The sequence below is a fragment of the Alligator mississippiensis genome, chromosome 4 (assembly GCF_030867095.1).
Source record: "Alligator mississippiensis isolate rAllMis1 chromosome 4, rAllMis1, whole genome shotgun sequence".
Lineage (NCBI taxonomy): Eukaryota > Metazoa > Chordata > Crocodylia > Alligatoridae > Alligator > Alligator mississippiensis.
Window position 1 is genome coordinate 238,213,892 of NC_081827.1, and position 24,887 is coordinate 238,238,778.

At 44.8% G+C, this 24,887-nt stretch overlaps 1 protein-coding gene across 1 annotated transcript in view; it reads left to right on the top strand.

Moving 5' to 3' along the window:
- The first annotated feature begins 4,890 nt into the window (after positions 1-4,890).
- Positions 4,891-24,887, top strand: part of TMEM163 (transmembrane protein 163) — a 218,410-nt gene continuing 198,413 nt past the window's right edge. Inside the window, exons 1-2 of the mRNA XM_006258108.4 lie at positions 4,891-5,103; positions 9,291-9,410. Of these exons, the coding sequence (XP_006258170.2) occupies positions 4,932-5,103; positions 9,291-9,410 (292 nt within the window). The 5' untranslated portion in view covers positions 4,891-4,931. The remainder of the gene's footprint in view (positions 5,104-9,290; positions 9,411-24,887) is intronic.

Consider the following 24,887-nt stretch of genomic DNA (forward strand, 5'->3'; position numbering starts at 1 on the left):
CTGCTCTGCCCACCACAAAAGCCTTACCAGCTGGAGGCAGCTGCGTCCAGCATCCTTGAGGACTGCTGCCTGTTTATTCTATGGCTGAATCCCCGAATTGGCATTGAATCTCTCCAAATCGATTTGGAGACTTCCGGTTCAATTCAGCACTTTTAATGGGTCTCCTGATTCAATTTTGAGTTGGAGATTCGGCAGCCAAATCGGGCCAAATCTCCTCCAAATTGAAATGGCTACTGAAGCTTTGCATAGCCCTACTGCTCATATAGATTCTGGTAGGGGATGCTCAAAAGAAGTTACAAGCAAATTGGATGAACAGCATTTTTTACCTGGGGTGGAAAAAGCCCAGAAACTCAAAGCTAGCTATGCTTAGCAAAAATGGTGTCCATTCAGCCTTATGGCTGGCTGCAAACACTCTTGAATACCATCATGTACTCCTCAGCCATCTCTAGTGTTTTCTTCCCAGGCCACTACTCCTTGGAAAGGAAGAAAACGAGCACCTAAAAATGCCACAGGAGAAGAAAAGACCAGATGGAGACAAAGAGGAGGGGCAGTCTACATCAATTATGCTAGGGAATAAAGGGGAGTGGCTCTTAAAATAATTGCCCTGGAGAAAAAAAGGGAGTTGCACTAACTCTTGTGCTGATACCTTCATTAGGGACCACCCTTTCTTCTCTAAATCTCTGCTACCAGATAACAAAGGTTTATGCAAATTATGAAGTTGCTTTAAAGAGTGAGTACTCTTAAAAACTAGTTATAATGAAAAATAGACCCTTATATTCTGTTGTTTATAATTATCATACAACAAAACAGATATGTTTTAACCTTTTGATCATAAACGATATGTATTGTCCTTTATATTGGCAAATTCAAGGTTGAGAAGTCTGAATATGTAGCCTATGTGCATCGGAGTGGTGTAAATTTGTTTAATAAAATCTCCACTAGGCTACATCATATTGTGGGGTTCAAAGGAGGGCCGCTTGCATGATTGGGGGCAGTAGGGCAGGCCCTACAAGGAGAGGCTATGGGACCTCAACCTGTTCAGCCTCCACAAGAGAAGACTGAGGGGGGACCTGGTGGCTGTCTACAAACTCCACTAGGTTACATCTTTAACAAACTCTTTGCCTCCATTTTTCTGAGCAGGGACAGGGACATCTCCCTCACCAGGATTCTGAACGGACCCAGGAGAGGCACAGCCAGGACCAGGGTCAGTGAAGACATAGTCAGGGAACTTCTGGAGGGACTGGACGTGTTCAAATCAGCAGGTCCAGATGATCTCCACCCCAGGGTGCTGAGGGAATTGGCAGAGGTCATTGTGGGATCCCTGGCACAGCTTTACGAGCACTTGTGGTGCCCTGGCGAGGTGTCAGAGGACTGGAAAAGGGCCAATGTGGTCCCCATTTTCAAAAAATGGAGGAAAGAGGACCCAGGAAATTATAGGCTCGTTAGTCTTACCTCGGTCCTGGGGAAGCTGTTTGAGAAAATCATCCAGGAGCACATCTGTGGGGGATCAGCAGTGGGAGATCATGCTTAGCGGCAATCATCATGGGTTCATTCGAGGCAGGTCCTGTCAGACCAACCTGGTGGCCTTCTATGACCAGGTCACAAAAGCCTCAGATGCAGGTGTTGCAGTGGACGTAGTCTTTCGGGACTTAGGAAGGCCTTTGACACTGTCTCTCAGCCCATCCTCATTAAAAAATTAGGCAACTGTGGCGTTGATGCCTACACAGTCAGATGGGTTGCTAATTGGCTGGAGGGTCACACCCAGAGAGTGGTGGTGGATGGATCATTTTTGACCTGGAGGGATGTGGGCAGTGGGGTCCCCAAGGGCTCGGTCCTCAGGCCCGTACTGCTCAACATCTTCATTAGTGACTTGGACAAAGGGATGAAAAGCACCTTGTTCAAATTTGTGGATGACACTAAGATGTGGGGGGAGGTGGGCACACTAGAAGGGAGGGACAGGTTACAACTAGATCTGGACAGGTTACAGGGGTGGGCAGATAAGAACAGGACGGGATTCAGTACTGACAAGTGCAAGGTACTGCACCTGGGGAGGAAGAAGCAGCAGCATACCTACAGGATGGGGAACTCCCTTCTCGTCAGCGCAGAGGCAGAAAAGGATCTTGATTCCACGACGAACATGGGCCGACAATGTGAAGACGCAGTCAGGAAGACTAACCGCACCTTGTCATGCATCCACAGATGTATCATGAGCAGGTCCAAGGAGGTGATCCTCCCCCTCTATGCAACACTGGTCAGGCCACAGTTGAAGTAGTGTGTCCAGTTCTGGGCACCGCACTGCAGGAGGGATGTGGACAGCGTCGAGAGGGTCCAGAGGAGGGCCACCCGCGTGATCAGGGGTCAGCAGGGCAGGCCCTATGAGGAGAGGCTATGGGACCTGAACCTGTTCAGCCTCCACAAGAGAAGGCTGAGAGGGGATCTGGTGGCTGTCTATAAACTGGCCAAGGGGGACCAGCAGGCAATGGGAGAGTCCCTAATCCCCTGAGCACTACCAGGAATAACTAGGAACAACGGCCATAAATTGACTGAGAGTAGATTCAGGCTGGATATTGGGAGGCGCTACTTCACAGTCAGGGTGGCTAGGATCTGGAACCAACTTCCAAGGGAAGTGGTGCTCGCTCCTATGTTGGGGGTCTTCAAAAGGAGGCTAGATAATCACCTAGCCAGCGTCATTTGACCCCAGCACTCTTTCTTGCCCGTGGCAGGGGGTCGGACTTGAAGATCTGCTCAGGTCCCTTCTGACCCGACCAACTATGAAACTATGAAACTATATGCATGGGAATTTTTTTTGACTTAAAAAGTCATGGTCTTATGTGAAGTATCTACTTAATGAGGATTTTTTTTTTAAATTGGAGCTTGTGTAGAGTAATACAGATTTCAGAACTAGAGCAATAACACTGGGATCATACTTATTACAAATGAATGAGGCTGAAGAGAAGATTAACGTGAATAGATTTATGTTCTTGGGTAGAACAGGTACAAGGGAACTTCAAATTTGGATATCATAGGAGACTATCAAGGCCTCTCTCTTCTCCCCTTAATATACACCCCGAGCCTGCAACATTGCCAAAATGCCAGTTAGGTCTCAGCTAACTAATACCATTTCATATCCTTCTATTAAAGTTCTAAAACATCAGCTTGTATCCCAAGCCTTAAGGTATATTTAAATAGTTTTTTTATTTGATGTTTTAAAGTACAGATAAATACATCTTGAGGATTAGCATCCAGGATTAAGAGATATTATATAGATATAGGCCATTTGGATATTCATGTTTCACTAACCATTCCCAAATGCATCCTATTAAGCCATCACAGAATTGCTCTTACTAATGAAAGCACTGACTGCCACAAGCACCATGTCCCTCCACTTGAGTCTGGCAAGCTATAAAAGAATACTTAGGTGTGTGTTTGTAAGATGGCATTTAATTCTCACTTTTTCATGTCCTTCACATTTCAGGTGATAGGATTCTTACTCTGTAAGTAGAATATGCCAACATACATCAGCTGAGGGCCTGGCCTAAATTGCCCTACTGGTAATGGGCTTTCTTCTGCGTGCAAACCACAGCCTGGAGTCTGCACTTTGCACAGTTTAGTGATATGAAGGAAACAAAGCCAATAGAGGAGATCATGAAGGACGTGGGCTTCTGTTTTGGCACGTTTGGTCCTACTTTGATCAGGGAGTTGGACTAGGTCCCTTCAAACCCTCCTTTTCTATGGTTCTAGTTAGTCATCGCTAATGATGGGCAGGGCTGGACGCAGGCGTGGGCGAACCAGGTGGGCTGGACAAAAAGGGGGCCTGAAAATGGTTATTTATTTGATTATTATTATCATTATCTCTGGTAAAGTGGGGGCCAATATTAAAAGTTTCCCCAGGAGTCTAGGTACGATACTGGTAACGGGAGGAGTAAAATGGAGCGGGTACATTAGAGATGGGTTGGGTCTGGGCAAAGGGCTTCATGTAGCTGCTAAATCCATGCAGGGATCGGGGTGGGGGGGGGGGCACTACACTTCATGCAGGGATCTTGGGGGCACTTCATCCATGCAGGGATCTTGGGGGGCACTACATTTCATGCAGGGATCTTGGGGGCGCTAAATCCATCCAGGGATCTTGGGGGGCACTACATTTCATGCAGGGATCTTGGGGGGGTGCTAAATCCATTCAGGCATCTTGGGGGGCACTTAGTCCATGCAGGGATCTGGGGTGTGTGTGCGCCAAATCCATGCAGGGATCTGGGGGGGCACAATTTCATGCAGGGATCTTGGGGGGAGGGGTGCTAAATCCATGCAGGCATTTTGTGGGGCATTTAATCCATGCAGGGATCTGGGGGGGTGTGCGCTAAATCCATGCAGGGATTGTGGGGGGAGGGCACTTAATCTATGTAGGGCTCTTGGGGGCACTTAGTCCATGCGGGGATCTTGGGGGCACAATTTCATGCAGAGATCTTGGGGGGGGGGTACTAAATCCACGCAGGGATCCTGGGGGGCACTTAATCCGTGCAGGGAGCCTGGCGAGGTTTGGCTACTTTTCCTTGGGAAGGGTCAGCGGGCCACTTGCGCAGAGGCTGGAACATCCCGAAGGGCCACGTCGCTCTTCCCCCGGTGCCTTGGGGCGCTGCACGGCCGGGGGGGGGGGATGCAAAATATTAAAAAAGAAAAAAAAGATAACTACAAATACGTGCTGTGCTGTGCTGGGGGTCTCCAGTGAAGCCCCTGCACACACAGCCCGCTCCCACCAGACGAAGGCACGCCGGCACCAATCCTGCCGCGTCTCCCGGCCGGGGGAGCCTCCCCTCCCGCCGGCTTGTCGGCCGGGGGCGGGCCCGGCTTCCCACCTGCCCGCGGCTGCCCGCCCCGCTCGGCTCCGCGCCGAGTCTCCTCCCCCCGCGCGGCACCGGGCTGGGCTGGGGCTGTGGATGGTCCGCGCGCCGCGCGCCGCTCCAGACATGCAGCCGCCCGCAGCCGGGGGCGACCCGGCCGGCACCCCGCAGCCCGCCATCGTGCAGCCCCCCGGCGCCTCGCCGCCCGGCGCCGACCAGCTGCGCCTCGGGGACGGCGCGCAGTTCAGCGAGGGGCTGGAGGACCGAGGTGAGCGCTGCCCGCGCCGCGCCGCGCCGCAGGTGTGCCCTGCCGTGCCGTGCGCGCCTCCCCGGGGGCACTGCTTCTCCGCCCCCCCCGCCGGCTGGAGGTCGAGGCGGAGATGCCCCGTTTTGGGCTGGGGGTTGCGGTGCCAAAGTGGGACCCTTCGGCGCTGGGCTGGCGTAGGGGCCGGGAGGGGACGCGCTGCTCTGGTTCAGGGCGAGTTACAGGATTGTGACAACGGGCTCCGTCCCCAGCCCGCCCCGCCCCGCCCCGCCCCGGGTTCGCAGCATCTTCTTGCCGCTGCCCCAACCCCCGGTTCGAGGAAAAGTTTCAGGATGATGATTTTTTTTTGCCTGCTGCCCTTGTTGATAATATTGCTCGAGTCTTGCCTTTTTAAATGGCACTTTTCACTCTGCTCCTTTCCCACAAACAATGAAAGCAGCCTGGGTTATAGAGATGAAACTTTAATGCGGTTGGCTTCGGCGATTTTTGTCGGTCCCTCTGAGGAAGGATCCTTTGGCTTTTTTTCAAGCGGTCAGAGAGAAGTCGATGAGACCGACGCCTGGCAAAATAGATTTGTTCTTTGCCGGCTTAGTCTGAAGTCGAAGGGAGCTTTTTCCCTGGGTTGCAGTTGACTTTGGATCAGGCCCTTGGATTCATTTCCTAATTGTACAGTGTAGAAAAACCCCCCAATAAACCCCCTCCCCCCGCAGTCATTCTGATATTTTAAAAAAGCTATTTTAGTCCAATAGAAAAATACTGTGGTAAATCAGCATATGGGAAAACGTCTCCTAAAATCACTTCACAGGAGTGCCAGTGTAATGTTCTGCAGCTTCCCCTCCCTCTTGATTAAAAACATATATGTATTTTTTTTTTTTTTTAGCTAGAAATGGTGAAAGATAACTTTAAAGGCGACTATTCAGTGCATTTAACAAATACAACGTTTTCACTGTAGCGATATTTATGCGTTAAACTAGTTGCAGCAAAAATAATTTGGTACTTTAATTTCAGGGCAGAGAAATCTGGTCCGTAGAGGCAATATTTGTAGCAAGGTCATATTTAGAGACCGTCTAAAATGTGCTGCTGTCACTTAAAACCAAACTCTGTTTTGTAATATTTAGTGAAAAGATTCAGAAGCATACCCTTGTGCGTCTAGTCGCTGTATGTAAATGAATGAGCTGATGTAGCCTGTGAAATTATTTTCGTTCTACGTGTTCGGTGTGTGTGGAAACTCGTTTGCGGAAATGCCTGAAGTCCCCAAGGACCTTCATAAAAAATGGCTGGATGCTTCTCATGGGGGTGGAAAATGGTAAATAAATAAGAAGTAGGTGAATTATTTTAGGCAGGGAAGAGTCACGTTCCTGCTAACTGGGAATATGCCAGCCATTTTGACGTTCACGTTACAGTATAGGTTTCCTAGCAGAAATGGTTTGACTTCATGAAATTAAGGGGCTAATCTAATATGGTGCTAACCTTGCTTTTGGGACCGAAAGGATAAATAGCAGGGACCAGAGACGAGCTCTGAAAGTTTTTCTAGGTTTTATGTGATTTGTAAACACTTATTTATGTCTTGGACTTAATGGCTGCAGCTCACTGTTACCTGGGAATTGGGTGATGTTCTTTAAAGAAGGAAAGGTTCAGGAATGGCTGTTTGCCATTCTGTCCCATGTTGATTTTAGCTTTGAAGTCTAAAGCTGAAGTCAGTCGGTAAGAGGTAGCTTCCTTTTCACTGCTACAGAATTTGGATCTTAAAATAGAAACCTGAAGGTAACTTTCTCCCCTGACAGTGAGGGAAAAAGACCCACAAGGAAACAAAGAGAGAGGTTCTTTATTTCCATTATTACAACAATGGAATTTCACCTTCATCTCTAGATCGGTGGGTAGATGCTTGCATCACAGAAAGTCACCAATGAAAATGTGCTCGGCTGTCAGCAGCGGCAGCAAACAGGGCAGGTGCTGAATGGATGTGTAGAATAAACTGCACCTCCAACACTTTTGGTAATCCCGCCAGGCAGGTGTCGGTAGGCTAGATGGGAAGTTGATATTATTACTAACCTTGCCCTACCTGTCCGGTGAAATCAAGACAGGACTCAAACCTTCAGAACTCTTTCTGGTACTTTTCAAAAGCATTACAAATATGTTGGGAGAAAATAACGTTTACAACATAACAATTAAGAAAGAGACTTCCTGTTATTCTGTACAGTTTTTCCTATGATTCTGTTTCAGAGCCGGCTTAGTCTCGTACTATTTTTTTCGCACCTCCCCATGCATATATGTGTTGGCAGAGTTTGACACGTGGTGAGGCAGTGATTGAAATAGGATTAGAACTAAGAATTCCTAATGTTTAGGTTTGTGCTGAAGACACTGGGCCATGCTGCTCTCTATGGCTGCAATATTTAACTACAATAGCTTACAGTCCCACCTTTTCCAATATGTATGATCCCTGAGAAATGGAACGCCAGCTTAAAGGAACCGCTGGGAAAGGCTAGCTGGCTTTTACATTTCTTAAATCAAATATTGCAGAGAGTCTGTGAAACTGATTTGGGCCAGATTTGCTAGTGAAGGGGAATATATTTTAAATGAAATACATATCCTAATCAAAGGTAAAAGAAACGGTGTGGATTGGACAAAAGATGGTATCTTCAAATAGCTAGCTGTTTTTTCAAAGCAAAATAAGACTTAACAAGTTTCATAGATTTCATAGACCTTAGGGCTAGAAGGGACCTCGAAGATCATCAAGTCCAGCCTCCTGCCCAGGGACAGGAAGTCAGCTAGGGTCACAGGATCCCAGCAACATAAGCATCCACACGATTCTTGAATGAGTCCAGAGTAGGTGCCTGCACCACTTCTGGAGGGAGTCTATTCCAGGCCTTGGGGGCTCGGACAGTAAAGACATTTTTCCTTACGTCCAGCCTGAAATGGTCATGGAGGAGTTTATGACTGTTGGTCCTTGTTATCTCTTGGGGCGCTTTGGTGAATAGTTGTTCCCCCCAGATCCCGGTGCACATCCCTGATGTACTTATAGGCAGCCACCAAGTCACCCCTGAGCCTGCGCTTTTCCAGGCTGAAGAGTCCCATAGCTCACAGCCTCTCTTCATAAGGCCTGTTCTCATGCCCTCTGATCATGCACATGGCTCTCCTCTGGACTCTCTCAAGCCTCTCCACATCCTTCTTGAATTGTGGAGCCCAGAATTGGATGCAGTACTCTAGCTGTGGCCTCACCAAACTCGGGTACAGCGGGAGGATAACATCCTGGGATTTACTTGAGAAGCATCTATAGATGCAAGCCAGAGTTTTGCTTGCTTTGCCAGCTGCAACATCGCATTGGTGGCTCATGTTCATCTTGCAAGTGTAGCACTGCTGAGCCTGTAAGTATATTGTGGGTTCTTTTCCCCCGCCCTGCCAGCGGAGTACCTTCCATTTTTTGGTATTAAACACCATCCGGTTTATATCCGCCGAAAGAGTAGGAAGCAGGAGAATATCACTATTTTCTTTTACTAAATTGAATTGTTTCCTGGGGTTTGGCAGCGGGCTGGGAAGCATTCCACCCCTGGAAAAGCAGGGTGAAAGAAGAAAATGAGACTAATCCTGCAACCCCTGAAGTCAGTTGGGATTGTTGCATTGATTTCAGTAGAAGGAGGACCAATTTGCAGCTTGCTCTGTGTTGCATCCTGTTGATGGGTCTCTCCTGGCCTTGCAGGAGTGTGGACCCCCAGGCTCTAATAGGCATTTTCCATCTTTGGCTGTGATGCTAAAATATGCCTGCTCCTGCTTTGATACTCCATACATACACTATATATTTTAATGCATCAGCAAATCAATCTCTCAGGGTTATGAGCTTTGTGAACTTGACACCCAAAATGATTATTTTTTCCCATGGGTTCTTTTAGTTCCATTCAGGAGCGGAGACCTAACCTGAATAATGAAAGTCGAGAGCTTTATCATTGATCACCTGGGTACAGGACCAGGAAAACTGTAGAGCCCATGTGCTCTCTTTGCTCCTGTCTTTGGTCCTTCTACCATTGCTGTTTAACTTATTTTACCTAAACTGGATAGGGTGCATAGGGTTTGGCACATAATGTACTGCGTGCAGTGTAAAACATGAATAGCTAGTTTGGTTCTGAACTGAGATGGCTGTGTATTTACAGGGAGTAATGTAATTTTCACACCACTTTGTGTATTCCTTTTCTTAGGTTTACTAGAAAGCAGCACACGGCTAAAACCTCATGAAGCTCAGAGCTACAGGAAGAAGGCCTTGTGGGTTTCCGGAGTCTCCATTATTATCACCCTGGCTCTTGCAGTGGCTGCATTCAGTGAGTATGGGGGTAGTTAAAAACCTTTAATCTTTCTTTTATTTTTGGATGCTGGAATTTCTCAAATCCATTGGAGCTGTGTAAATTTGTTTAATTAAATCTCCACTAGGCTACTTCATATGCATGGGAATTTCTTTTGACTTAAAAAGTCATGGCTTTATGTGAAGCATCTATTTGATGAGGCAACTTAAAACAACACTGGGCCTTGTGTAGATTAATACAGATCTCACAACTGGAGCAAAAGCACTGGGATCATACTTGCTACAAAAGAATGAGGCTGAGGATTTCTCTCTGCGGAAATCCGTCAGGCTGGTTTGTAGGTTTAAAAAAAAAATCTATGTTATTGGTGGGATTTTTTTGTTTTTGTTTAGATCACTCCTGCCTGCCTGGTGGTTATAAATTAGTAAAGCAGCTGGGTTTTTTTTGCTTTTTGTTTTGTTTTTCTTGCATAAGACAGGGCTGTTGAAGGTCAGAGGAAGAAACAGGAGACTTTGATTCCTGTTAACATTTGTGCATGTGAAAAACTTCATTTTTCAGAGCAGTGTAAAAAAATCATTACACACTGGATGGCTTTTAACCAAGGAGGTCAAACATGACAAGTTTAGATCCACCTGGGATTTATAGCTGGAATTTTGTGAGGAAATAACAGTAAAATATGAGGAGAAAATGTATAATTTGTTTTAGGCTGACAAATACCATAATACAAAATTAATTTGAGGGGTTAAATCCTAACCTTCTGATAAGCCCATATTTTCCTGGAGGTAAATTTTTAATGACATCTGTTTGGTTATGGTTTTTTATACAAGGAATTAAAGAAACAGCATTTTCACTATGTGAAAAACTGAGTTAAAGATTGTTTTACTAATGGAAAAAGTGCTGTTTACTGCATTTAGACCTCTTAATTTAACGGTCACAACACTCTCCTTAATTCAAATTAACTGGCGATATAAAATTAAAAAATCACATTTACTAACACTGTCCAATCAGACTAATGTAGGGTCATTCTATACCTACAGTTAAATAAGGCCTAGAATAGGGACCAAAATGTTTGTAGTGGATAAAAAGAGTTAGTTGACTCTCTGGGTGTGCTTGGACTCCAGACTGTTTACTGCTCATTAAAAAAAAAAAAGCGTTATGCTTCTAGCTAGGAGACAAGAGGCTTCTGAGATGTCTCAGGATGTCATCCTCTAGCTTGAAAAAGACAGACTTGTATTTTCTGGAAGCTGCAGCAGCATGTGTTTTATTATTCTAATCTGCAGTGTTGGACCTGCTGCTGAAAGTTGGTGTCAGCTCCCAAGAGGGATTATTAGAATCTCACCAAATGGTCTCTGCAGAACTCAGCATATATTATTTGAAGCAATTTATATGAAAAATACAGGACCAATAGGTTGACTTAAAAAAAGAGAGTGTTTTAAAGCACAATATAGTGCATTATAGAAGATAAACATTTATTAGAAAATAGAACATCTGAGTTTACAGTGTGCTTTGCTTCATAAAAATTCAATGGGCTTTTTCATGCTGGAACTGTAAGAACACACTTGATTATTGTCTTTTTGGAGGAGTTTTGTTGTGATATATTTATAAGGTGCTACACAAGATATAAGAAAGGCACTTATAGAGTGTGTCTATTTGTGTAAGTGAATAGTTCAAAGTAAAAGTGGTCCATCAGAAATGACAATTGTGTTTTCTTAGGCTATAATATCGCTAAAAGATTGTAATCACTTTTTTCCCAGATTGTTTTGAATAAAATAAAACAACTTTTAAATATTTCACTAAAATGTTAACTTGGTTTTACTTTATCAAAGTTGCAAGACGTAAAGACCAAGCAGACAACACAGAGCACTCAATCCTGTGAAATGTTATTTTTTGTAGAGTTAGTTTGAATAATTAAGTTACTTTAAAATGCACTTGGTCATCACTTCTTTTTCACAATAGCATGTCAGAAACCCGATTAAGGATCAGGTTCTTTTCTACTAGAGATGATACAGACCGGTAACAAAATTGGTAAACCCTGCCCTAGATAGATTGTATTGTACGGGGCTCATGTTTAGCTGGTATAAATAAAGAATATAACCAACAGACCAAGAATATAACCAATAAATAATATAACCACCTAGATTGAATCTAGGTGTTTGAAAGGCATCTTTCATCATGGTATCTAAGTGTCAAATTTGTAAAGTATTAAAAGCAGGTGCAACATCTTGACATTGAAGGCCAGTACATGATTGAATAAGCAACTGGCATTTAATGAACATTAAAAATGTATTACAACATCTTTTTCTGTCCTTGTTGCCTTTTTTTCTTTGTGACATCTGTAGTGATTAACTTCTTACTTACAATTCTTTCTAGGCACTAATTCTGATAGCATTTTCTATAGCTTATCTCAGTTTGCAATCTTCCTAAAGTCTCCCATCTTATTTATTACTAGTTCTTCTCTTTTATATTTTCTTTCAGCTATTAGCTGGTTCTTGTAGCCAGTCCCTGAACTGGGAGACAAGCCAGGTGATAAAAGGTTGCTGCCTGTTTGATATAAAAGGCTGGTTGTCAGTTTGGGACAGCTGACTCTGGCAGTCTTTTGCAAACACCTGCTATTTAAAGCATCCTGTTTCCTTGCTTCTTCCTGTTCAGATGGCTTTGTTACCATTTTTCTATGATGGTAAAATGTTAGCCACATGGACCTGATGCTCAGTTTCAATGAGAAAATGATTTTACCATTGTACATACCTTACTGTGGACCTGACGTGTTAGCTGTCAGACTGCATTGTCTGCCTGCTTTTTCCTAACATGTCTGTTCTTTCAGATTTCTCTATAAGTTTTTCCTGTATAGTTCATTTTCTCCCTGCCGTTCTTCATAATACTGCCCCCCGCAATCTCCAAAGGAATCCTGTATGTTCTTGCTGCATCATTTTTGCAGCGGCACATAGCAAAGTTCGAAAGAAAATACAGGAATAAGACTGAATGAGACCTGCATCTGCATAGATGGAGGCTTTGGGAAAAGGGAAGATGGTGAATTTCAGAGCGTGTGTGTGTCTCCTCATGCCCAGTGATTGCAGTTAGAATCCTCTCCAGTTTCCCTTTGCAGCATCCTTGGGTGCTGCAATGCAGTCCCCATCCTTCCATATAGATGGATCTGCTTTCAGGGAGAATTTTTGCAGAGAATTAAGAGCCGCTTAAGTAGTTGGGATGGTTGCTGTTGAGGAATGAGAGATGGTCTCTCCTGGTGGGCTGACCAGGAAGCCCCTGAAGAACTTTCATCCGTTTGGATAGGGTAGTGTTCTTGAGGGGTGTGACTACATGAATTTTATTGTATTTATTTGTTCAATTTATACGCTGTGCTTCTCAGCAAAGGCTCAAGGTGGTTTACAGTGAGGGAACAGAATAACTTTTACAACAGCACAAACAAGAGAACAAAACAACTTAAAAGGTGACAAGAATAGCAACATAAAACAGAAAATCCTTAAATAATATCCCAGCCTAGCTTTATTTGTTAAACACCTGCCTGAATACAGCACTTCCAAAAGATGTCCAAGCCTGCCAAAATCCAAGCTTCAAGAAGGAGGGAGTTGGAGTTCCAGAGCTATGGAGTGATTGCTGAGAGTGACCTCCCATGCATTTTCACCAAGTGGATTTGATACAGTGACAGTACTTGCAGGAAGTTGAAGGTCTGCCCATAGGGATTGTGATGTAGCATAAGGATTGTGATGTGGCATAAGGAAAAAGGTGGTCCGTTAGGTGTGTTGGGTCCAGACCATTTGGGGCCTTACAGGTCAAAACCAGTGGGAGCCAGTGCAGGCTGGAGCCTGGGAGTTACGTTCTTCTGGCAATGCACCGTGGCAGAAGGTGGGATGCTGCAGTCTGCATCAGCTGCAGCTTTTGGATGGCTCTCCAGGGCAGCCCTCCATAGAGTGCATTGCCACAGTCTAGTCTTGAGGTTACAAAGGCATGGATGATGGTGACCAGATCTGAATCTGAAGGAAAGAGTCCTGTACTTCTCCCCAGGCACTCCTAGCTACCACTGCCACGTGAAGATGTAGATGCAGAGGAGGATCTAGGAGCACCCCAAGATACAAACCTGAAAGATAAGTGGAGGCTGAACTCCATTCATGTTAGCTGTCCCAATTCCTACTAAGTCATGCACTCTGCTCACCACCATCAACTCTGGCTCTGGATTCAGTTTCATTAATTCACCTGCATCCAATTTCCAACTACAGCCAGACACTGGGAAAGGACTGAGGCCCAGGCCTGGGTCAGATGAGAGAGAGAGCTGGGCATCATCAGTATACAGGCAGCACCTCATTCCAATCTTCGGACAATCTAATGATGATAAGATTGTGGCATATTGTTTGCCCATGTTGGCAAAGCATTTGCATGTTGGAGTGAATGAATTGTGGAAGTTGCAGTAAGTTGCTGTTGCAAGCTCAGTTACATGGTAGGAGGAAGTTCTGTGGTTCTGAATATGTTTAGTCTTAAGGAATATGGAAAGTTAAATGCAGCTTGGTCTGGTCATTCTGGGGGTGGAAGATTTCCTAGGGAGAAATGAACTGGTGTAATATGCTTATTATTTCTTCACTGTTGAAAAATAGGATTTTTATTGACAGCCAGCAGAAGCAGCTTCCTCCTTTAGCTGGAAGAGAAGTCCTCTGATAATTGGATGCAGTGATCATACTCTTTAATTGTCCAGCAGACATGTTCTTCTCTTGTACCTGGACAATTTGAAAGCTTCAGACTTTGTAGAATGCAACTTTCTAGCTCGAAATTTCATACCAGAGATCCATGCTAATATCTGCAATTTGGTCACCTCTGATTATAGTGCAAGGTGCGGTCCCAGAAGTATAGATATAAATCAGGGGTGTGATTTGTTGGGCCCTGTGGGCTGGATGAAGGGCACTGGGCTGTTGAGATTGTCCTGGATTCAGCATGTGAGGTCAGAGGGCTAGTTTGGTACAGGTGCTACATGCAGTGGGTGCCCTGGACTGGCCACATGTGCTCCAGTCCCACATGCAGTACATGCCATCTCTGGACATGGTATGTGGGGCTGGTCCAGGATGCATGCTGCATGCAGCGCACAGTACTGGTGTGGGGCCTGCATTGTATGCGGTGCCTGCTCTGTGCTGAACCTATGCACTGAATCTGGCATCAGGGCTTGTCTGTGGGCCTGATCTGGACTGGCCCTGGATCCAGTGGGCAGGCCTGAAGGGCACATGGTACATGGGATTGGTTTGGGGCTTAGGTTGTACATGGTGCCTATGCCAGACTGGCCCTGCATGCTGGATACAACATGGGCAGCAGTTGGTCTGTGGGCCTGGCCCCGGATCCAGCATGCATGCCCGTGCAGTGCAGGCACTGCATGAAGCACCTGATCTGGACTGGCCCTGGATCCTTCATGCAGGGTCATTTTGGTGCAGGCGCTAAATGAAGTGCATGCCCCAGACTGGTCCCATGTGCTGTGTGCAGCCTGTGCCAGATGGGCTCCACATGTCTCATGCAGTGTGTGGGGTCCAAGCCAGCATGTGCTGCATGCAGCCTGCTATTGAGGACCCACAGGCAGCATAGCCAGCTGGATGATGGGCTCTGCAGCCTAGATCCAGGCCACAGGCTTTATCTCTGATACCCCTGTTTAAATGGTTTAAGTATCTATAAAGCCTTTATAGACCTTAATAAGTATAGGTCTAAGGTGTAGCTCGATTAAAGCCTTTTAATAGGTAGGTACCAGGGTGTCTCACAATTGCCTATATTCATTATGGCATTTGTGTTTCTGGAATGTTCTTGTTAAGCAATGCATATTTCATTCATTTTTTATTCTATTTTGGTGGAAGTGGGTTCTGTTTCTGCAGTTCTCACTGAGAGTTGACTTAATATTTTTAATATGAAACTGATACCAGTTACAATATACATAAGTACAAAAGATCTGGGTCATTTTTTCCTTTGGGTAACTACTGAAATATGTAATTTAAAAATTAGTTGACAATTAATTTGATTTCTTTTACTATTTTAAAATGTTAAGATGTTTGTTAAAATTTGAAAATAATAAAAGAAATTAATGTAGTTAGCTGTTTTTGTACTTAATAGTGAGATTTTGATTACACAAACATCAAGAAAGTCAAACTGGTTGTATAACAACCAGCTAAAGAGCTGGTAGCTGGTATAGCTAAAGAGGTGGTAGTCATGGGGGAACCTAAACTACCCGGACATCTACTGGGAGACGCAGACAGCAAAGTCCCACCGCTCACGCAGGTTTCTAACCTGTGTACAGGACCTCCACCTGACACAGGAGGTACACGGTCCCACTAGGGGGAATGCCATACTGGATCTGGTATTGGCAACGGGAGATGACATGGTAGCGGACCTCCAGATTGGTAGCCATCTGGGGGACAGCAATCACCTAATAATAGAATTTAACATAAGACGTCGAGCGGGTAAGGTAACTAGTAGGGTGAAAGTGCTAGACTTTAGGAAAGCTGATTTCAATGAACTCAGGTGATTAGTCAAGGATGCACTGCAGAGCAGGAGATTTGAAGAAATGGAAGCCCAAGAAGGGTGGCTGTGCCTTAAGGAAACGATCCTTCGGGCACAAAACAAGACGATCCCCGAGCGAGGCAAAAGAGGGAAAGGGGCCAGGAGGCTTCCATGGCTGACCAGAGAAATCCAGGGCAGCCTAAGGGCCAAAAGGGGAGCACATAAAAAGTGGAAACAGGGAGAGATCACCAAAGATGAATATACCTCCTCTGCTCATGCTTGTAGGGAGGCAGTTAGACAGGCCAAAGCTACCATGGAGCTGAGGATGGCAACCCAAGTAAAAGACAACAAGAAATTGTTTTTTAGATATATAGGGAGTAAAAGGAAGGCCCAGGGAGGAATAGGACCCCTGCTAAATGGGCAGAAACAATTGGTGACAGATAGGGGGGACAAGGCTGAACTCCTCAACGAGTTCTTTGCCTCAGTGTTCCTAAGTGAGGGGCACGACAAGTCTCTCACTGGGGTTGTAGAGAGGCAGCAGCAAGGCGCCAGACTTCCATGCGTAGATCCTGAGGTGGTGCAGAGTCACTTGGAAGAACTGGATGCCTTTAAGTCGGCAGGCCCGGATGAGCTCCATCCGAGGGTGCTGAAGGCACTGGCCGACATCATTGCAGAGCCACTGGCGGGAATATTTGAACGCTCATGGTGCATGGGCCAAGTCCCGGAGGACTGGAAAAGGGCCAACGTGGTCCCCATTTTCAAAAAGGGGAGGAAGGAGGACCCGGGCAACTATAGGCCAGTCAGTCTCACCTCCATCCTTGGTAAAGTCTTTGAAAAAATTATCAAGGCTCACATTTGTGAGAGCCCGGCAGGACAAATTATGCTGAGGGGAAATCAGCACGGGTTCATGGAGGGCAGATTGTGCCTGACCAATCTAGTTTCTTTTTATGACCAGATTACGAAACGCCTGGACACAGGAGGAGGGGTGGATGTCGTATACTTAGACTTCAGGACGGCCTTTGATACGGTATCCCACCCCATACTGGTGAACAAGTTAAGAGGCTGTGACTTGGATGACTACACAGTCCGGTGGGTGGCGAATTGGCTGGAGGGTCGCACCCAGAGAGTCGTGGTGGATGGGTCGGTTTCGACCTGGAAGGGTGTGGGCAGTGGGGTCCTGCAGGGTTTGGTCCTTGGACCGATACTCTTTAATGTCTTCATCAGTGACTTGGACGAGGGAGTCAAATGTACTCTGTCCAAGTTTGCAGATGACACAAAGCTACGGCGAGAGGTGGACATGCCAGAGGGCAGGGAACAGCTGCAAGCAGATCTGGACAGGTTGGAGAAGTGGGCAGAAAACAACAGAATGCAGTTCAACAAGGAGAAATGCAAAGTGCTGTACCTAGGGAGGAAAAATGTCCAGCACACCTACAGCCTAGGGAATGACCTGCTGGGTGGCACGGAAGTGGAAAGGGATCTTGGAGTCCTAGTGGACTCCAAGATGAACATGAGTCAGCAGTGTGACGAAGCCATCAGAAAAGCCAATGGCACTTTATCGTGCATCAGCAGATGCATGACGAATAGGTCCAAGGAGGTGATACTTCCCCTCTATCGGGTGCTGGTCAGACCGCAGTTGGAGTACTGCGTGCAATTCTGGGGGCCGCAATTCAAGAGGGATGCGGATAACCTGGAGAGGGTCCAGAGAAGGGCCACTCATATGGTTAAGGGCCTGCAGTCCAAGCCCTACGAGGAGAGACTAGAGAAACTGGACCTTTTCAGCCTCTGCAAGAGAAGGTTGAGAGGCGACCTTGTGGCTGCCTTTAAGTTCATCACAGGGGCACAGAAGGGAATTGGTGAGTATTTATTCACCAAGGCGTCCCCGTGGGTTACAAGAAATAATGGCCACAAGCTAGCAGAGAGCAGATTTAGATTGGACATTAGGAAGAACTTCTTCACAGTTCGAGTGGCCAGGGTCTGGAACGGGCTCCCAAGGGAGGTGGTGCTCTCCCCTACCCTGGGGGTCTTCAAGAGGAGGTTAGATGAGCATCTAGCTGGGGTCATCTAGACCCAGCACTCTTTCCTGCTTATGCAGGGGGTCGGACTTGATGATCTATTGAGGTCCCTTCCGACCCTAGCATCTATGAATCTATGAAACAGGAACTTGGCCATCTTCAACCAAATGTTACCTGATGTTACATCAGTTGTGCTAGTCATTTATACAGTTGCCTTATAAGGGGATATTGAAGATGCTAACTTTAATATCATACAAAACAGAAGGGACACTACCTGTGTAAAATGGGACTCTGGCACTGGAAAACCATAATTCTGAGTTTCTTGACATTTGTATTATTAAAATCTCATTCCAGAAAGTGCACATATATGGATTTTGCAGTTACAGCTAAAATCCTGCCAAGCAGCCAAGACCTCTAAAAATATTGTTCTCAAAGCCAGAAAACAAGACTCGCATTCTAGTTGACATTAGTTGTCTAATCTAGTCTTGTAATTCAAAGAATATAAAAGTCATTCAGTTTTCTTCCTGACTGGATCAGCTAAGACTGTGATAGTAACAGAGAGAAATGAATGCATCAATGTGAAATACAGGCCAGTTCCTAAAGTCAAAACTTCCTGTGCAGTGAAGTACTGAGTAAGAATTTAAGGAGCTGGCTTTTGCAGAAATACTGGTAGTTATGCTTTGGTTTTATTAGCTGATAACTCAACCTTTTAGTTTTTTTTATTAGTAACCATTCAAGCTGGTTTGGGGAACATATGTTGTTATTTTAGGAAGTCAGATTCTATTTCTGTGATACTCATTGCCTGCAACCTTGGTAGAGGTAGTTCTGCAGCCGATTGGATTTTATAGGACTAGACTGTTGATATGGTAGAATTTCACATATTGTTACCATTTGTAAATGCAACAAAACTGGCATTCATATTTTGCAGTACAAAATCTTTCTGAGATTACACAGTATGTAGTCAATATGAGTGGTCATACAGATGGACACAAACTAAAGCACAGGACCCAAACGTCTTCAGCTTTCAGGACAGTTCCATATTGGACCAAAGTTTTATTTTAGGGCAGCCTCTGTCCATCTAATGTACTATTCCTAACCACCTCCAAATCAAACTCCAAACACATGCAAACTCCAGGGAGTTTGGCTTCAGGTCAGATCTACTGGTCAGACTGCCCATGCCTTTTCCAGATTTGACAAAATCTAATTTCTGACTAACTGCAGGAAACATGTCTTTTCCAGTAGCATAACAACAGTGGGCAACTGGGGCACGAGCCCTGGGTGCTGCCTAAGGGCCAGGGCACTGACACGGAGCAAGGGGGATCCACATCCTCCCAGTCCTTCCTCTTTACCTGCATCTTTCTTGCAGTGGCTCTGGCTCCAGCATTGGGGAGGCCAGATACGCAGTGGCAGGGTGTGCTGTGGGAACAGTGCCCAGTAGTTCCCTGATGCTCAGGATATGTCATGCTCTTTTTCTGCTGTTGAAAACTAACGTTGCTTTGGCTGCTTGACTGTCATGTTGGTAGCAAAAAAAAAAAAAAGAAAAAAAAAGAGGGGTCATTGCCACCAGCAGTAACAAAACTCCCGTCGCTCCACTTGTGCTGCTGCTGTTGCTGCAGGGGAAGAAGTGCAGGGTGTGGGAGACGGATGAAAGGGGGTACAACACTGGCTAGTTATAGCTCTCCTCGCATCATACTTTGCTCCAGTGTACTTTAATGGAGTTGCTCCTGACTGACACTGGTATAAGCAATAGGAAAGTGAGGCTCTGTGAATGGCTAGCTAGATGAACTCATGCCATTTTTCACTGCTTACCTTTCCAAGCCTACTGCCCATATAACTGAGCCAAGAAGTGGGTTGTTAAGGAATTTGTCCCTTTTTCTAGGGCAATTTGTTTTATCTGTTGCTTCAGAGAGCCATCTTTGAAAACCTGCGTGTGGTGAAAGGCTGTGCACTGCTTTCCCTTATGTTCACACTGTGCCTAGCTCATGCTGGGTATGAAATGATTAATAATAATAAATCTATTATATGATTATATTTTCACATATAACTAGTGATTACGTATTGTTCCATTTATAAGCGTCCAACTCAAATTTCCTTAAAGGGCATTGTTTTTTCAGGACGTGTTGGGCACTCAGAATATCAGGTGTTTTTTTAAGATGCCTCAAATTGAGTACCAGAACCAGACATTAGCCACTTGAAAATCTTGGCATTCATGTTGTCTTTCTGAGTCACTGTACCAAATAAGTTGATATTTCCTGGTCTTGAGGGACTAGATTTATATTTGTAATGACAAATTTAATGCATATTTTAAAAAACTTTACAAATTACAGCAGTGTGCAAGATCCCAAAAACCATGTACTTGCTAAAATTGAATAGAAATCTTGGGTGACAATGTGTAAGCTCCTTTTGCATGTTGCACAGGACATTTAATTACACTTACTATGAAAAGACAGATGGCACAGGGTTATAGTCTTGCAAAAGTGTCAATGAAATCCATAATTTAAATTCCAAGAGCTGAATTACATTGCTGTATTTGTGCAACCTTACTGTCCTCAGCATGGTTGCAGCATTATAATTGGGAACAGAGTTTGGCCCCACCCATATTATACTGAAAGGTCTAAAGGACAAACCAAAGATATGGAGCACCAACAGAAGATGACCTTGCTACGTCGTCAGGCCACTTCTAGAAACAGTAGAATACAGTAATACAGTTTTTACTCACTAGATAAAATAAAAGTCCATTTGAGGCATTCTGTCTTAACACATGTGAAACTCTAGGTGGCTGTTGTGGAAAAAGAATAATATGTAATGAGTAGAGGTTCAGCGATGACAGGGCTTAATTGGAAAGAAAAGCCTAATTTTTCCATACTTTGTATCCTGGACAACCTTGTTGAAGTTGTCCGATATGATTAATCAGTAGCAGGTAACTCAGTAACTGAAGTTTAAAATCTAAAAAAAGCTACATAATGGCCCATATGATCTTTTTTTCTTAAAAAGAAAATGAGAATTTAGACAAAAAAATTATGTTTGACATTGGCTTTAACATAATAAAGAAATTCATATTTGAGTGCTAACCTTTGAAACAAAAGGGCCTATTGTGACTTTGCATAGAATGAAGGAGAGTAGTTAGTCCTTTGGGCAAATTTGTCAGTAGGTTACACACCAGTTGTCCCTACTGATGTCAAGAACAACTGATTTTTGCATGCGAGAGGCACTTCCAGTATTGAAGGAGATCTAGCATCAAAATTTCGAGTCAGAATTGTACCATGGGGAGTGAGGCTGTCTCTTGTATAGATTGAATCCGAGCCATTGAAAGCTTTGTTCAAGCCCAATGCTTGAAATCTACCTAGAAGCTCGCCAATAACCAAAATAAATCTTGGAACAGAGATATCATGGATTGTCCATAAGTTATGTCACATATGTCACAGCCCGATGCTGGTCCGCCGGATCTGAGAAGAGGTTCTAGAGATTCTCGGGTTGGATCATGGAGAAGGTTTATTTAAACAACTGTTCAACAACGGAGGGATGATTACAAATAACAAAACACAAAATATGACTATAACATACTGTAACAAAACAAACATAAACATATATCAATGGCAGTTATTGGTCAGAGCCGGTTGCCAAGTGTTCACGCTTTCTGTCCAATTAGGCTTTATTAGCCTTTCACAAGTCAGGCGTCCCTGAGTTTGTGAGCTGACTCTGGCCGGTGAGGCATGGTCTGGTGTGATCCTTGTCGTGACCTCAGTCTCTGAGTGATCGAGTTGAAGGTGATGGTCCCAGTGTCAATCTCGAACATCTCCGCCGTTGTTTGGGCGCACTGAGGCTTTATACTGTTGGCTGAGCCATTCACAATCTTAGGTTTGAATTATGCCCTTATTTGGAAGGTGCCATCATTGCTACTTTATTCCTTTATGGGTACAAGCCTTGAAAAGCGTGCATCATCGCTTAGGAGGGAATGCATAGTTGTTTAATCGCAAGACCGAGCTATGGATACGCCACTGGAAATTCCCCAACACACGTGTTGAAAAATAATTTCTATTATATAGAATAATAATGTGCTCTTTCTTCTTGGTTTCTGTTCTGTCTCGATTGTAAGCTCTGTGGTGCAGAGTCTGTCTTCTTATATGCTCATAAAGTGTCTGGCAGAATGGGCCTCTAGGGACTGCTGTAATAAAGCAACTAATTTTAGCACTGACAGTTTTTGTTTGTGAGGATTTTTGTTCTCCATGGATTTAAGTTTTAATTTTCCAGTGAAATCTTTGGTGAAGCTTAATGGAGGCAATGGGACCCAGTGTGGGGTAAAGGTTCTTACCATGCAAATCCTATTTCAGCACTGAGGTGTGTTCTGTAGGACACACAGGAGACTGAAATACCCAATATCAGGCATTTCAGTAACTGGTCTGGTATCATGCACCTTTTCCTATCACTAATGTAATTAAGCTTTATTATTAGGGACAGACTGTTCATCTAGGCTAAAATTAGACCTTAATATTCTTTAGAAAAATTAATGAGGACTGTACTTATTTCATGTGGTTAGTAATGATTTTTCTTTCTTTCTTTTTTTTTTTTTAAATATATTAGGCATTGAAATTGCTTCTGGATTATGGAAGTGCAGTAGCATTTCTTCAAAGAGTAAATGCATAACTACTTGATATCCCAGCGTAAAGGGAGAACAGCAAACTAATTTTGTAGTAAAGGGGTATTTAATCTAATTTTGCAGTAAATATGTTTTTTCGTTCTTTAACCCATCAGCATAATAGGGACATAGGACTGGAAGGGAATTTTTAGGCCACTGAGTCCTATCTTCTACATTTGCAGGAAAATATTTATTAAAAAAATCCTAAAATTATAGCTCTAGATCGGGGTGAGCAAAATTATGGTTCTAGTGAGCAGCTGAACTCTATATCCCAGCAGCCCCTGCCCACATTGCTGTGGACGGTTTTCATGGAGACCCCAACAGCCACAGCACTGTGCGGGGCCAGGGTTTCCATGGAGACTAGCTCCAGCCGCACTGGCGGGGCCTGCAGCTGGGTGGGAAGCTGCTCTGGGCCTGGGATCTCGCAGCGGTGATATCATGGTCCAGAGCCACGGCAGAGCCGTCATCCGCTGCCTGCAAGCCCCTGCCTGAGGCATGTGGGCAGCGGATCACAGCTTTTTCCTGGCTGTAGACCACGTTGTCACCACTGTGAGATCCCAACCCCGGAGCAGCTCCATACCCAGCTGTGTGCCCTGCCAGTGCTGCTGGGACCAGACTCCATGGAAACCCTGGTCCTGTGCTGTCACACTGCCACCGCTGTCGGAATCTCTATGGAAACCGGCTGTAGAGATGTGGGTAGGGGCTGCTGGGAAATGGAGTCCGCCATGGGCCCAATCCAGCTCATGGCCTGGACTTTGCTCGCCCCTGCTCTAGTTCCTTACAACACAACATGCAAACATAAATGGTAATACTGTACAATGTTCTGTACGGAAAAGTAGGGAAGACGTGATGCAGATGAAAGGAGAAATCCACACAGTACTTCCTAGTTTGACCTGGGGGAGAATTTGTTTCTGATCCCAAATAGGAAGATAGGTTTCAGTTTGCAAGAAAGAGCAAGACCATCTAGCCAGGAACCCATGATGTTTCTGCGTGTGTGTGTGAATACCGTTACACCCTGGTCAAAACTACCAGGTTTAGCTCTGGACATTATCCAAAGTTTTAGGGTAAAGTGAAATAGGCACCTGAAGCCTTTAAAATATTGGGGGGGGGGAGGTGAAATTCCTTTGTGGCCCCTGTAAGTAGCTAGGAAAACCCTGAATCATTGAGTTTCTAGGCACCTACCCCACTGTGAAAGAAGTTCCTCTAGATCCATTTATGGGAATTGGAAATACTAGAATCCACATATCACATACTGACTGTTGAATAAAAATGCCCTACCTTATCATACTGTGACTTACATAAATGTATCAAGTTTTGTGATTCAAGTTCTTTGCCCTCCCCTCCCCCCCTCCGCCACTACTTTTCTTGGAAGATCATTCCTAAACTTTATTCCTTGGATGGGGATTAGAAGATTTATAATTTAAACTTGTTCAGAGCCAGCCTGCAGTCATTTGATCTGTGTTGGTATTATTTTTCTTTTTGAACCTAAAAGCTTCTTCCTCCCTAATTTTTTACTCTGTGAATCTACGTATGAAAAATGACAAGCTTTCCTCTCAATTTAAGCTAAACAAGACAAGCTCATTTAATCTTCTTCCATAAGAAAAAGTTTCAGTTCCCTAAACCAATTTACTTGTCCTTCTTGGTACCTGTAATCAGTTTAAGGCTGTATATGCATATTCAGATAATCTGGGAGAATACTCCCAGGTTCGTTCTCATGGTAGAAAAACTTACCCAAAGCCACATGTATGTTCATTCAAGTGCTGAGAGCCTGACAAGTGGAGAGCTGGCAGCACTGAAGCTATTCAGTCGGGGGCTGTGGGGAGCCCTGGGCACACATCTTGGTATGCTCTGCAGGCTCCCTTAGCTTGCCTGGCAACGGATGATAGCAGTACATAGGGCAGCCCTGATTGGCTAACCCAGATGGCCCATGGTCAGCCTGTGTTGTCAGCATGTACAGACTTTTGTTGACCCAGGAGGAACTCTCTTGCAAGTGATTTAATCCTGAATGTGCCCAGGCTATTTTTCTCTGGGAGAAGAAGCCTGAATGTATGTATACTTATTCAGTTTCTCCTGGGAGAGTTGCTGCTCTCCTAGGAGAAGCCAGTCTGTATGAGGCCAGTTAATCTGGTTGTACAGTGGTGACAACTGCACACAACATACCAAATGAGGTCTAGGAAATGAAGTGATTGGCCGGCTTCTATATTCTGAGGGGTTAATCAGATCTCAGCCGAAGTAGAATGGAACTGGATGCAGGTCTCCTTCGCTTTATGCGGTTTCTGTGTGTGCGAACTTGATCTTATGCAATGACCCTTTTTATACCAAAAATTCGTTATATGCAAGGTAAATTCACTCTTATGTGATAGGTGTGGTGGA